Here is a 13,082-nt window from a genome sequence, read left to right on the forward strand (position 1 = left end):
TAATGTCCCCCACTTGCCACCATAAACTAATAATATATATTCCACATTCTGGCCCCCATGCAGTAAAGTCCCCCATGCCTCCAACCCAGCAGCATTCACTGATTTATGAGTAAATTCCCTGTCTAACCAGCCCTGTATGGTGTTTTTCTGTAAAAATGAGGTTTTAAAAAAGCATTTACTGTATATTGTCCCCATTTCCTATGCTAATGAGGATGTTATTTGTCCCTGACTAGTCAGCCCTCTTTTCATGCTATCATGCCTCTGTGGGCATGATAACATAATTTGCAGGACCTGTCATCATCGCCAGCCCCTGCAAATCTTGCGCATGCGCTCTGCATATTTTGGTAGCGCCACTGCGTCTCTGCAGCAAGGTTTACGCTTCCCGGCTTCAGAGGCACACTGTGAATGACCAGAAGCCATGACCTTCTGATCATGTGCCACTGAACCCCGTGATAACATAGAAAGAGGGTGGACTAGTCAGGGGCAACTAATCAAAGCCCTCATTAGTGTAGGAAAAGGGAGCAATATAAATGCTTTTTTAACCTAATTTTTACAGACCTATGTTATACAGGGCAGTTTAGGCAAGGAATTTTCTTATATATAACTGACTGTTGCTGGGATGGAGTTCATGGGGAACCTGACAGGTTCCGTTTAAGTCCTTCATCCTGGCCCCCTTTATTTAATAATGTTCCCCATTCTGGCCCCCTATGTCCCATGGCCCTGGCTGTACCCCCTAAGTTCCCTATCATAGGGGTCACACATAGAACAAAGGGACCTAGAGGCCACAGCAAGGGCCAAGGGACCTAGGGGGCAAAGCCAGAGCTTGAACCTTGGGGACACAGTCAGGGTCAAAGGACACATGAGGCACAGCCAGAGCTAAGGGACCTAGGGGGCACAGCCAGGGCCAATGGGTCACAGCCAAGGGACCTAGGGGGCACAATTAGGGCCCAGCATCATGCTGCACTGATAGTGACAAAAAATGGAAAGACCTGTAATCCCGGTGCTGCATGGCATACTCTTCTTGTAGATCCGGCATGCTCATGTTAAAATGGCCGCCGACCCTGCAGAGGCCGGCAGGTGATGTGAGAGCATCTGTCGCAGACACCGAATAACAGTGGCGATATACTTCAGCGACATCACTGTCATGCGTTTTTTGGGCTCACGTTATCAGCCAGCCTCTGTTAGGATGGCGGCCTATTATGACGGCGACTGGGCAATATATTTCAACTGAATGTGCATCTGAGGATGCATATTCAGTTGAAACCAGCAGATCGGTTCTACTTCCGGCTTGGGGGCCCACTTGCAAATTCTTCGATGTCCCATTGGGCCTTTCGGACCCTGTACACACGTCAGTGATTTTTTCATACGACAATATCGGTCCGAATTTCATCAGCGTTTTTGATCAGAGTTTCATCAGATTATCGACAGAGTTTCATCTGGATTTTAGCAGTGTCCTCCGCGTTTGATCAGAGTTTCATCAGTTTTTCTCTGATGAGAAGAAAAAAATGTCTCCACCTTTTCTTCTCTATCAGTCCTCAACAAACTGATAGCACCAAATGTTATCCAAGTGCTTTCTGATTTTTTTTTTTTTTACGGATTCATAGACTTTCATTGCTGAGACTGATCCGACGCTCAGATAAACATCGGACATGTCTCCACAATTTTGCACAGACCACAAAAATCATTTACATGTGAAGAGCCCCAGAGACTATCACAGGTATGAGTGTTTTCAGATAGCACTTGTATGTGAAAAACTGATGTGTGAATGAGCCCTTACTCACCCATCTTTCCCAGCATGGCTTTAATTAAGAGCTGTGCCTGCTTCCTATTTCTTCTCAGTAGAGTTCTGGAGAGGCACATAGAGATGAGTCGCTGAATATAAGGATCTTCCAAAATTAAGCTGCACCTTGGTGTGATTGAATGGCCTTTTCATTACTTGACCAAGAAATGTAAAAGGAGTTGTCTAGGCTCGAGGATCAAGTCTGCAGTCATTCTATAATCCAGCAGTCTTGTGAATCCTCATGGTGCGCTCACTGCACTCTGCCAAGATTCTCCAATGCTGGTATCGGGAGTGGGCAGTCATGTGACTGCAAGTATGCTATATCCATTCTCCCGGCCACATTCCAACTAGACGTTGCATTGAGCAAGGCCGCCCACGTCTAGTTGGGTCTAGGAGGTAATTTATTAAGCAAAAATAAAAAATTAAAAACATGGAATAAATATGGCATGTGCCATAATTTACCACTATTCTGCACCTGAAAATGGCAACTCATATGGTAGAGAATCTCTTAAAATGCACTAAATGATCAAAGTTGCTCATGTTGGATAATTAATTTGGCACACATTTAGACTATCTAGTCTAAGATTACACCACCTATTAGGTACAACAATGTACTGTTTTGGTGACTGGCATCTCCCTATAGGTCAAATTCCCTTTACAGGACATGATGCCACCCTTTGTATGTGAGCTAAAAAAAAACACATAATGCGGCACAAGGCATTTAAAAGGTTATTCAAAAAATAACAAGACGGATAGGGAAAAAAGGCCTGATCAGAGGAAGTTTGACTGTTGGGACCCCAATCGTTCGTGAGAGTGGGGCTCTGCAGCTACATCATTTTTCTGAAGTCATTCCATTTATTATCTATGGACAGTGGTGTGCAAGATTTGGACCTGCCCCCCCCCCCCATGCTGGTATACATATATGTCATCCATTATGGTATATATATATATATATATATATATATATATAATCATCCATATATATATATATATCTTCCATCCTGGTATATACACTGCCAGGGCCAGCTCCAGGTTTTTGAGGGCCCCGGGCAAAAGAGTCTCAGTGGCCCCCCCTTTAACACATACCACGATTCATGATCGCATATAACACAGCCATGTAGTATATAACACAGCCATGTTGTATATAGCACCGCCCATGTAGCATATAACAGCCCATATAATATATAGTACAGCCACATATTATATAACACAGCCCACGTAGTATATTGAACAGCCATGTAGTATATAGCACAGCCCACACAGCATATAACAGCCCATATAGTATATAGCACAGCCACATAGTATATAACATGGCCCACGTAGTATATAGCACAGCCATGTAGTATACAGCACAGCCCACGTAGCATATAACAGCCCATATAGTATATAGCACAGCCTTATAGTATATAACACGGCCCATGTAGTATATAGCACAGACATGTAGTATACAGCACAGCCCACGTAGCATATAACAACCTGTTATGATACGGTGGTCTAGGAGCAACATGGAACGAGCTCTGAAGGAAGTGGTAACTGTACTGACCGCAGTCCCTAAGCTCAACACAACACTAGAAGTAGCCGTGGAATGCTCCTAACTCTCCCTAGGCATCTCGTCACAGCCTAAGAGCTAACTACCCCTAAAGAAAGAAGCAGGAAAACTATCTTGCCTCAGAGAAAATCCCCAAAGGATAGATTAGCCCCCCACAAATAATGACTGTGAGTGGAGAGGGAAAAGACATACACAGAATGAAACCAGGATGAGCACAGGAGGCCAGTCTAGTTAAATAGATAGGACAGGATGGCATACTGTGCGGTCAGTATAAAACACTACAAAAATCCACGCAGAGTTTACAAAAAATCTCCACACCTGACTAAAGGTGTGGAGGGCAAATCTGCCTCCCAGAGCTTCCAGCAAGACAGAATTAATTCACACTGATAAGCTGGACAAACATAGAAAGCACAGAATGGATAAGTCCACAATCTATGGACAGAAAAGAGCAAGCAAAAACTTAGCTTAGCTGAACTGGTCAGGATAACAGGGAACTCCAAAGAGATGTGAATCCAACCAGGAACCATTTAAAAGTGGCACTGGCTGAAGAAAGAGCCAGACCTAAATAGCCGAGCAGAAGAGACAATAAGTGGAGGCAGCTGATGACAGCTAACTCCAAGGAGCAGCCATACCACTAGAAACCACAAGAGGGAGCCCAAGAGCAGAACTCACAAAAGTGCCACTTACAACCACCGGAGGGAGCCCAAGAGCGGAATTCACAACAACAACCCATATAGTATATAGCACAGCCCACGTAGTATATAACACAGCCATTTAGTATACAGCACAGGCATGTAGTATACAGCACAGCCCCCCTCCCCCCAAGAATGGCCCCATAGTCCAGTACTCACTTATAGTTACAAAAAAAACCCACTCCTCACCTCTCAACATGCCCGCGCTGCTCCATGCTCCGGTCTCGGCGACTGCCGCTGCACTGCCTGACACGCAGCTATTGCGCAATGATGTCATCGCGCAGCGGCAGTATCAGAGGCAGAGTGGGGAATGATGGGAGAGGGAGCATCAGGTGACGCTCTCTCCTCCATCATTTGCTTTGAACTTTACCGGCAGACGCCGGTATAGTTCAATACGGTGGCAGGGAAGTTGACGCTGGCAACAGGCGGGCCCCCCTGCCTCACAGAGGCCCCATAGTGGCTGCTGATGTGCCGCTAGCGGAGGGCCCCTGGGGAAGCGGGGGCCCTAGGCAGCTGCCTGCCCCTAGCGCCGGCCCTGAATGGGGCCCCCTGTCTCGCCAGGGCCCCGGCACTTGCCCAGGGACGCCGGGTGCTGACGCCGGCCCTGTACACTGCTCAAAAAAATAAAGGGAACACTTAAACTGAAATCAAACTGTCCACTTAGGAAGCAACACTGATTGACAATCAATTTCACATGCTGTTGTGCAAATGGAATAGACAACAGATGGAAATTATTGGCAATTATCAAGACACCCTCAATAAAGGAGTGGTTCTGCAGGTGGGGACCACAGACCACATCTTAGTACCAATGCTTTCTGGATGATGTTCTGGTTACTTTTGAATGTTGGTTGTGCTTTCACACTCATGGTAGCATGAGACGGACTCTACAACCCACACAAGTGGCTCAGGTATTGCAGCTCATCCAGAATGACACATCAATGCGAGCTGTGGCAAGAAGGTTTGCTGTGTCTATCAGCGTAGTGTCCAGAGGCTGGAGGCGCTACCAGGAGACAGGCTAGTATATCAGGAGACGTGGAGGGGGCCGTAGGAGGGAAACAACCCAGCAGCAGGACCGCTGCCTCAGCCTTTGTGCAAGGAGGAACAGGAGGAGCACTGCCAGAGCCCTGCAAAATGACCTCCAGCAGGCCACATATGTGCTTGTGTCTGCACAAACAGTTAGAAACCAACTCCGTGAGGATGGTCTGAGTGCCCGACGTCCACAGATCGGGGTTGTGCTCACAGCCCAACACCATGCAGGACGCTTGGCATTTGCCACAGAACACCAGGATTGTCAAATTCACCACTGGCGCCCTGTGCTCTTCACAGATGAAAGCAGGTTCACACAGAGCACATGTGACAGATGTGACAGAGTCTGGAGACACCGTGGAGATCGACCTGCTGCCTGCAACATCCTTCAGCATGACCGATTTGGCAGTGGGTCAGTAATGGTGTGGGATGGCATTTCTTTGGGAGGCTGCACAGCCCTCCATGTGCTCGCTAGAGGTAGCCTGACTACCATTAGGTGCCGAGATGAGATCCTCAGACACCTTGTGAGACCATATGCTGGTGCGGTTGGCCCTGGGTTCCTCCTAATGCAGGACAATGTCACACCTCATGTGGCTGGAGTGTGTCAGCAGTTCCTGCAAAATGAAGGCATTGAAGCTATGGACTGGCCTGCCTGTTCCCCAGACCTGAATCCGATTGAGCACATTTGGGACATCATGTCTCGCTCTATCCACCAATGTCACGTTGCACCACAGACTGTCCAGGAGTTGGCCGATGCTTTAGTCCAGTTCTGGGAGGAGATCCCTCAGGAGACCATCCGCCGCCTCATCAGGAGCATGCCCAGGCATTGTAGGGAGGTCATACAGGCACGTGGAGGCCACACACAATACTGAGCATCTTTTACTTGTCATGAAGCATTTCCACTGAAGTTGGATCAGCCTGTAATTTGATTTTCCACTTTGATTTTGAGCATCATTCCAAACACAGACCTCCGTGGGATATTGGCTGTGATTTACATTGACAATTGTTATGTTTTATTGTTCTGAACACATTCCACTATGCAATGAATAAAAATTTGCAACTGGAATATTTCATTCAGAGATATCTAGGATGTGGTATTTTAGTGTTCCCTTTATTTTTTTGAGCAGTGTTCGAACAGTATATATATATATAGAGAGAGAGAGAGAAAAAAAATTGGAACAGCATCTGATACTAACTTGATTGTCGTGCAAAGCTTTCCCAACCAATAATCAAATGGCTTTCAAAATAGAAATAAAAAAGGATTCGGATGTGATATCCTTTCTCAAGCAGAAAAGATATCACATCCGAAACGTTGCCACACCGTTTGGGCAATAAAGTCCACATCTCTTCAGTTTTTTGTGCTGTTTTCCTTTTTTATTTATATACAGTGTATATATATATATATATATATATATATATATATATATATATATGGAGCGCCCCCAGACACAGGGCCACGAGTTCTCGGTATCGGGCCTCTCTGGTTCAGTGCTGAGGCTGTCACGGTGGCTAGACCCAGTCCGTGACCCTGCTAAGGGGTGTCCAGTAAAGGGGGAGCAGTCTGTCAGGGGTTCGTGACACCACCTGTGGTGTTCGGTCAGGGTGACCGACGCTGCTGTGGGGTCCGCTGGGGTGATGGAATGGCAGCTGGATGGTATACCTTCCCACAGGTGAAGTATGTCCCCAGGGCTTCCCAGTAAGGTGGATGGTGATGGTGTGAGGTGAAGGCAATAACGAGGACACAAGGTTGCAGTCTCTTTACCTCTTTACTGAAGGCTTCAGGATCCTCAATACAGAGCACGTTTAACAGGGCTCTCTGAGACCGGCCGGTCCGATGGGCACATCCAGAGTTTCCTTCGCAGATGGAAATCGTTGCCTGCCTACCACTAGCACCTGTGTGTTGTAGTCCTACCCTGCTGAGCATTCGGAATAGTCCTCACAACTGCTGTTCTCGTTCGTTCGTTCTCTACAGCTCTCTCTCTTTAGTTCCAGATGTTACTAGTTTCTCGTCCCCCAGGTATATTTTGGCTAGGACGCACCCGTATGACGGGAAGGCTTGGAGGTCTTCCGGGACCCTGGCGACGCCCCTCTCCCAATGTTGCCCCCTATGTCTTCTTAGGAAATTTAAGGTAGACAGCCAACCTATAATTAACTGTCCGGCGGAGTTTGAAGTAAGGCCTGAAGTCAGTTACTCCTACGGTGTTCCAGCCACCGACTACGCGCCTCAGTAAGATGTTGCCTCTGTCTCTCGGCACGACTCCTACTGGCTCTCCTTTGTGCTTGATCTCGTTTACACTGTTCCACAATATCCTTCCCTTCGTGTCTCTCTCCTGAATACCGCCCCAGGGTGTGCAGGCGCGGTTCCGTTACGTTCTGTTCTGTTCGCTAGGCACCTGCCAGGTTCCCACGCCTGACTGGGACCCCCCTGTGCCTTCTCCCTGCAACACCCCCTGCCACGGGATGTTGCCTGAATCCAACCCAGTCAGCTTCTGATTAACTTCCTCCCCAGACCCTAGTTTTACCAGTGTGAGGAGTGGCCCAATAAATAAAGCCTTTTTCTCCACCTAGTGGCCGGAGTGTGCAGTGTAAAGTGTTCTGGTGATACCTGGTCAGGAGAACTCCTTAGTGCCATCAGACGTACCGCCATTCCCCTTAGCGGCAGAGTGCCATACTGCAACGACCAGGTCTCTGGGGCGCTGTATATATATATATATATATATACCTCCTGTATCCGGTTTACATATGTTCCCCTTCCTGGTCCTATCCTGGTATATGTATCCCCCATCCTGGCATACATGTCCCTTATCCTGAGCCTTTTCCTGATATATATATATATATATATACAGTGGGGCAAAAAAGTATTTAGTCAGTCAGCAATAGTGCAAGTTCCACCACTTAAAAAGATGAGAGGCGTCTGTAATTTACATCATAGGTAGACCTCAACTATGGGAGACAAACTGAGAAAAAAAAATTCAGAAAATCACATTGTTTTTTTTTTTAACATTTTATTTGCATATTATGGTGGAAAATAAGTATTTGGTCAGAAACAAACAATCAAGATTTCTGGCTCTCACAGACCTGTAACTTCTTCTTTAAGAGTCTCCTCTTTCCTCCACTCATTACCTGTAGTAATGGCACCTGTTTAAACTTGTTATCAGTATAAAAAGACACCTGTGCACACCCTCAAACAGTCTGACTCCAAACTCCACTATGGTGAAGACCAAAGAGCTGTCAAAGGACACCAGAAACAAAATTGTAGCCCTGCACCAGGCTGGGAAGACTGAATCTGCAATAGCCAACCAGCTTGGAGTGAAGAAATCAACAGTGGGAGCAATAATTAGAAAATGGAAGACATACAAGACCACTGATAATCTCCCTCGATCTGGGGCTCCATGCAAAATCCCACCCCGTGGGGTCAGAATGATCACAAGAACGGTGAGCAAAAATCCCAGAACCATGCGGGGGGACCTAGTGAATGAACTGCAGAGAGCTGGGACCAATGTAACAAGGCCTACCATAAGTAACACACTACGCCACCATGGACTCAGATCCTGCAGTGCCAGACGTGTCCTACTGCTTAAGCCAGTACATGTCCGGGCCCATCTGAAGTTTGCTAGAGAGCATTTGGATGATCCAGAGGAGTTTTGGGAGAATGTCCTATGGTCTGATGAAACCAAACTGGAACTGTTTGGTAGAAACACAACTTGTGTTTGGAGGAAAAAGAATACTGAGTTGCATCCATCAAACACCATACCTACTGTAAAGCATTGTGGTGTTGGAAACATCATGCTTTGGGGTTGTTTCTCTGCAAAGGGGCCAGGACAACTGATCCGGGTACATGAAAGAATGAATGGGGCCATGTATCGTGAGATTTTGAGTGCAAACCTCCTTCCATCAGCAAGGGCATTGAAGATGAAACGTGGCTGGGTCTTTCAACATGACAATGATCCAAAGCACACCGCCAGGGCAACGAAGGAGTGGCTTCGTAAGAAGCATTTCAAGGTCCTGGAGTGGCCTAGCCAGTCTCCAGATCTGAACCCTATAGAAAACCTTTGGAGGGAGTTGAAAGTCCGTGTTGCCAAGCGAAAAGCCAAAAACATCACTGCTCTAGAGGAGATCTGCATGGAGGAATGGGCCAACATACCAACAACAGGGTGTGGCAACCTTGTGAAGACTTACAGAAAACGTTTGACCTCTGTCATTGCCAACAAAGGATATATTACAAAGCATTGAGATGAAATTTTGTTTCTGACCAAATACTTATTTTCCACCATAATATGCAAATAAAATGTTAAAAAAACAGACAATGTGATTTTCTGGATTTTTTTTTCTCAGTTTGTCTCCCATAGTTGAGGTCTACCTATGATGTAAATTACAGACGCCTCTCATCTTTTTAAGTGGTGGAACTTGCACTATTGCTGACTGACTAAATACTTTTTTGCCCCACTGTATATATATATATATACTACTTATCCTGGGCCAATCCTGTTATATATATGTCCACTATCCTGGTATATATGTATACATACCAGGGTATATATGTCCTGGGCTCCATCCTGTTATATATATATATATGTCTCTTGGTATATATACCCCCTATCCTGGGCCCAATCCTGGTATTTATACCCCATGCTGGTATATGTTCCCCATTCTGCCTCTGCTTTTGAATGCATAGAAAAAAAATTATACTTGCTCTCCCTCGGCTCCTCCGCAGCGCGGCGTCCTCTTATGAAGCCGGCAGCCGAATTCAGATTGCAAGCAACGGGAGGTCATGACGTAATTGCCATGCTCCCCCAGTCACGTGCACGCTAATGTCAGCTGCTGGCCTCAGATTGGCTGGCAGTGCGTATTGCCGCTGATGGACCCGAAGAGTATCTGCGCCGCAATACACTTCAACTGAATGTGTGTCCGAGCATGCGTATCCAGTTGAAGTTTGTGCCGGTGTTGGCGGGCCCATCATTCACATGAGACCTCTGCGACCGCTCTTGCTACGCCTCTGTCTATGGAACTGCCACAATACTCTGCTTTTCTGGCCATTCTATAGACAATGAACTGAGTGGAGGTTTAGCATATGTTCCTCTGCTATAGAGCCCCATTGGCTATGTACACACGTGTTTTTATTGCGTTTTTTCTTCACAGATTAGGTGCGTTTTACTTTACTAGCAAAGTGAATAAGATATCTGAAGTCGCATGCGCACGTTGCTTATTTTTTCCTTGCCGATTTGCAGCAGATTCAGAGCTGCAGCTTGTCAATTCTTTCAACATTTTTGCTGCATATTTCACACTTACTAATGAGTTGGGAAAAATAAGGAACAAAACTTTTTCTTGCCAACTTGTCAGGATTTGCAGCGGAATTTCTGCTGAAAAAGTGTGCACGTAGTTATTCTCAGGGTTGCTACTTTCTCAGACAAGCACCGATCAGCAAATTTTCTCCCACCCAATAGGGGAAAACTTGTTATTTGGGGAATAACCCGAGGTAGTTTTTTTGTGTACAATGTAAGGCATAATTGTAGCATAGTAGATCAGTCTTTCAGTGTATAAATCCTTAGGATAGTGTCATGCCACAGTATAAAAAAATAATTGGTTCGATTTTCATCCACAAAAGTGGGATTATTTTTTTTGTATGTTCTCTCCATGTTTGTGTGGGTTTCCTCCGGGTACTCCGGTTTCCTCCCACATTCCAAAGACATACTGATAGGGAATTTAGATTGTGAGCCCCATCGGGGACAGTGATGATAATGTGTGCAAACTGTAAAGCGCTGCGGAATATGTTAGCGCTATATAAAAATAAAGATTATTATTACTTATATAAAAATAAAGATTATTATTACTATTTTCACTACTTTTTTTTTAAACAATTTTGTTCCAAGTATCAGCTTAGAGTGATCTGATTGTGTCGGACCATAACATAGGTGAGGAGAAGATGAAGAACAAAGATTCCTCCATCTTTTCCATTCTTTGGGTCCACGGAAACTGGACAGCACTCAGATGTCATCCAAGTGCAGCCCAATGGTTTCCACACGCCCATAGACATGAATGGGTGCGTGACATCCAATTTGAGATGCAATCGAAGCATGCTACAATTCTTGTTCTCATGCTGATCAGTTCTGTCCCATTACATATGATTGGTCCGAGTGCTATCTGATAAAACTCACGTCTGATGTATACACTCGTGTGGACGAGCCCTTACAGTTTCCTAAAGTTTCAGAATTGCAATTTATCCGTAAAAGTCAGATGCTATACGGTGTCTCGATTTTTTTTCTCACACCTATAAACTTGAATTGGCGCATCGCATCCGATATTCGGAGGAAAATTGTGCCTGCTGGCATTTTTTTTTTCACATGCAGATTCAGTGAAAAAAAAAAATCGTTCCTCTACACTGCTCCATTGGAGAACATTGGTCCTACTGAAATCCATTTTTTTTTACATTTTTTGTTATCTCCTTCTCTTATAACTGCTGTTTTTTTTTTATTAGGTTTTATATAAATGTTTGCAATATTGTAAATAACATGTTAATGCTCACAAATGCAAAAATAGGTGCCGTCATGTATACCCACGGGTAGAAAACTGCAGCTGAAATATCCTCAAAATTAAATTCATGGATAGAAGAGATATAAAACAAAGACTCGTTCGGAATCTGCGCTTATGGTGGAAGGTCGTGAAGTAATAATAACACAGGTTCAACGTTTCATTGGTTCATATAAGAACTAATTTAAGAAGACCCTGAATTATTTGATATGGTCATTTGCCTACGTAGCTCCCTCCATCCAGTCTTCTTCTCCTCAGCCAGTCTTGTTTATTGAAAGACAATTTAGCTGAGGGCTGATAATTCTCCCAGAGAGTAAAGTCACACTTCAGGAGTTCATTTTCCATCTTGACACTTGGTTGTCTCCTTTGAACTGTCCCACTTAGGATTTGGCAGATCTATATAAAAAGGGGATTCACACCTAGTGAGAACTTAGTCACGGCACCACCACAAGGAGAAGAAGCTGGCTGTCATCTGCCACTGTCCATGGAGACTATCCACCAACCTATGATAAAAATGGAGGAGGATTTTACTCTATGTTCGGATTCTGACCCGGAATCTGCCTATTTATCCGCATCTTGGGACTGGAAACAAAACGCTGAGAACTATTCTTCAAGCCAAACTCCATCTCCTCAGAGCTTATCTCCTGCAGCTTCTTACGAGTCGCCGTTCTCTGGTTGTTCGCATCCACCAAGCCTGGAAGAGATACCATACCATGAAGACATGGTGACATACAGGTTGTTGCCATACCCTTCTGATTGCCAGAACGATCTAGAAGATGGAAACGGTAGACCCAACGATAAATGTGGACACCATAATCCCAAAGCTTCCATGAATGCCCAACGCAGGAGAAAGGCAAGCGAGAGGGAGAAGATGAGGATGAGGGCCATTGCTGAAGCCCTTCATACCCTGAGAAGGAATTTACCACCAGTCTACAGTCAAGGTAGACAACCTCTTACTAAGATCCAGACATTGAAAAGCACCATTTCCTACATTGAGGAACTTACCAACCTTCTCAACACCACAAAAGGAACATAATTGTATCCAGACCTTTTCCACCCACCAGCGATCTACACCTTCGGATGGTTGTAATATCAAGTGATAATCAAGTGATAACCAGTCTGAGTGGACACAAGTGATGACCAACGTGAGTGGACATTTGACTGCTGGTTACTTGGGGTTTGGGACAGTTATTGATAAATTGGGTTCACCAATGAGGACAGTGACCCATGTGCTGTCTTATCATAGGCAACCTAAGCCGGATTTTACCATTAGAAACATTGAATGACAGAACTACTGGAACATTTCGATTTTGTTTTTAACCAATATTTTTTTTAAGTAAAGATTTTTTTAAAGGAGGACTTGTTGAAAACCTTTCCTTTTTTTATTAATGTATGATGGTTTCTTATGTGCTGTATGTGTGTTATTGTTTGTATATGAGTAATAAGGATAAACGGCACAAAATTGCACAATTTCGTAAACGTATTTATATCTAATTGCGAATAATAA

At 45.0% G+C, this 13,082-nt stretch overlaps 1 protein-coding gene across 1 annotated transcript; it reads left to right on the forward strand.

The window, feature by feature from the left end:
* Positions 1 to 12,059: 12,059 nt before the first annotated feature.
* MSGN1 (mesogenin 1) lies at positions 12,060 to 12,611 on the forward strand. The gene has a single exon (XM_069726821.1). It carries the CDS (start codon positions 12,060 to 12,062, stop codon positions 12,609 to 12,611), a length of 552 nt encoding a protein of 183 aa, XP_069582922.1.
* Positions 12,612 to 13,082: the final 471 nt, after the last annotated feature.

Source organism: Ranitomeya imitator, chromosome 5 (assembly GCF_032444005.1).
Source record: "Ranitomeya imitator isolate aRanImi1 chromosome 5, aRanImi1.pri, whole genome shotgun sequence".
NCBI lineage: Eukaryota > Metazoa > Chordata > Amphibia > Anura > Dendrobatidae > Ranitomeya > Ranitomeya imitator.

What these genes read in the sequence shown, in the direction of transcription:
- MSGN1 (XM_069726821.1), top strand. Translation starts at nt 12,060, where the DNA reads ATGGAGACTATCCACCAACCTATGATAAAAATGGAGGAGGATTTTACT.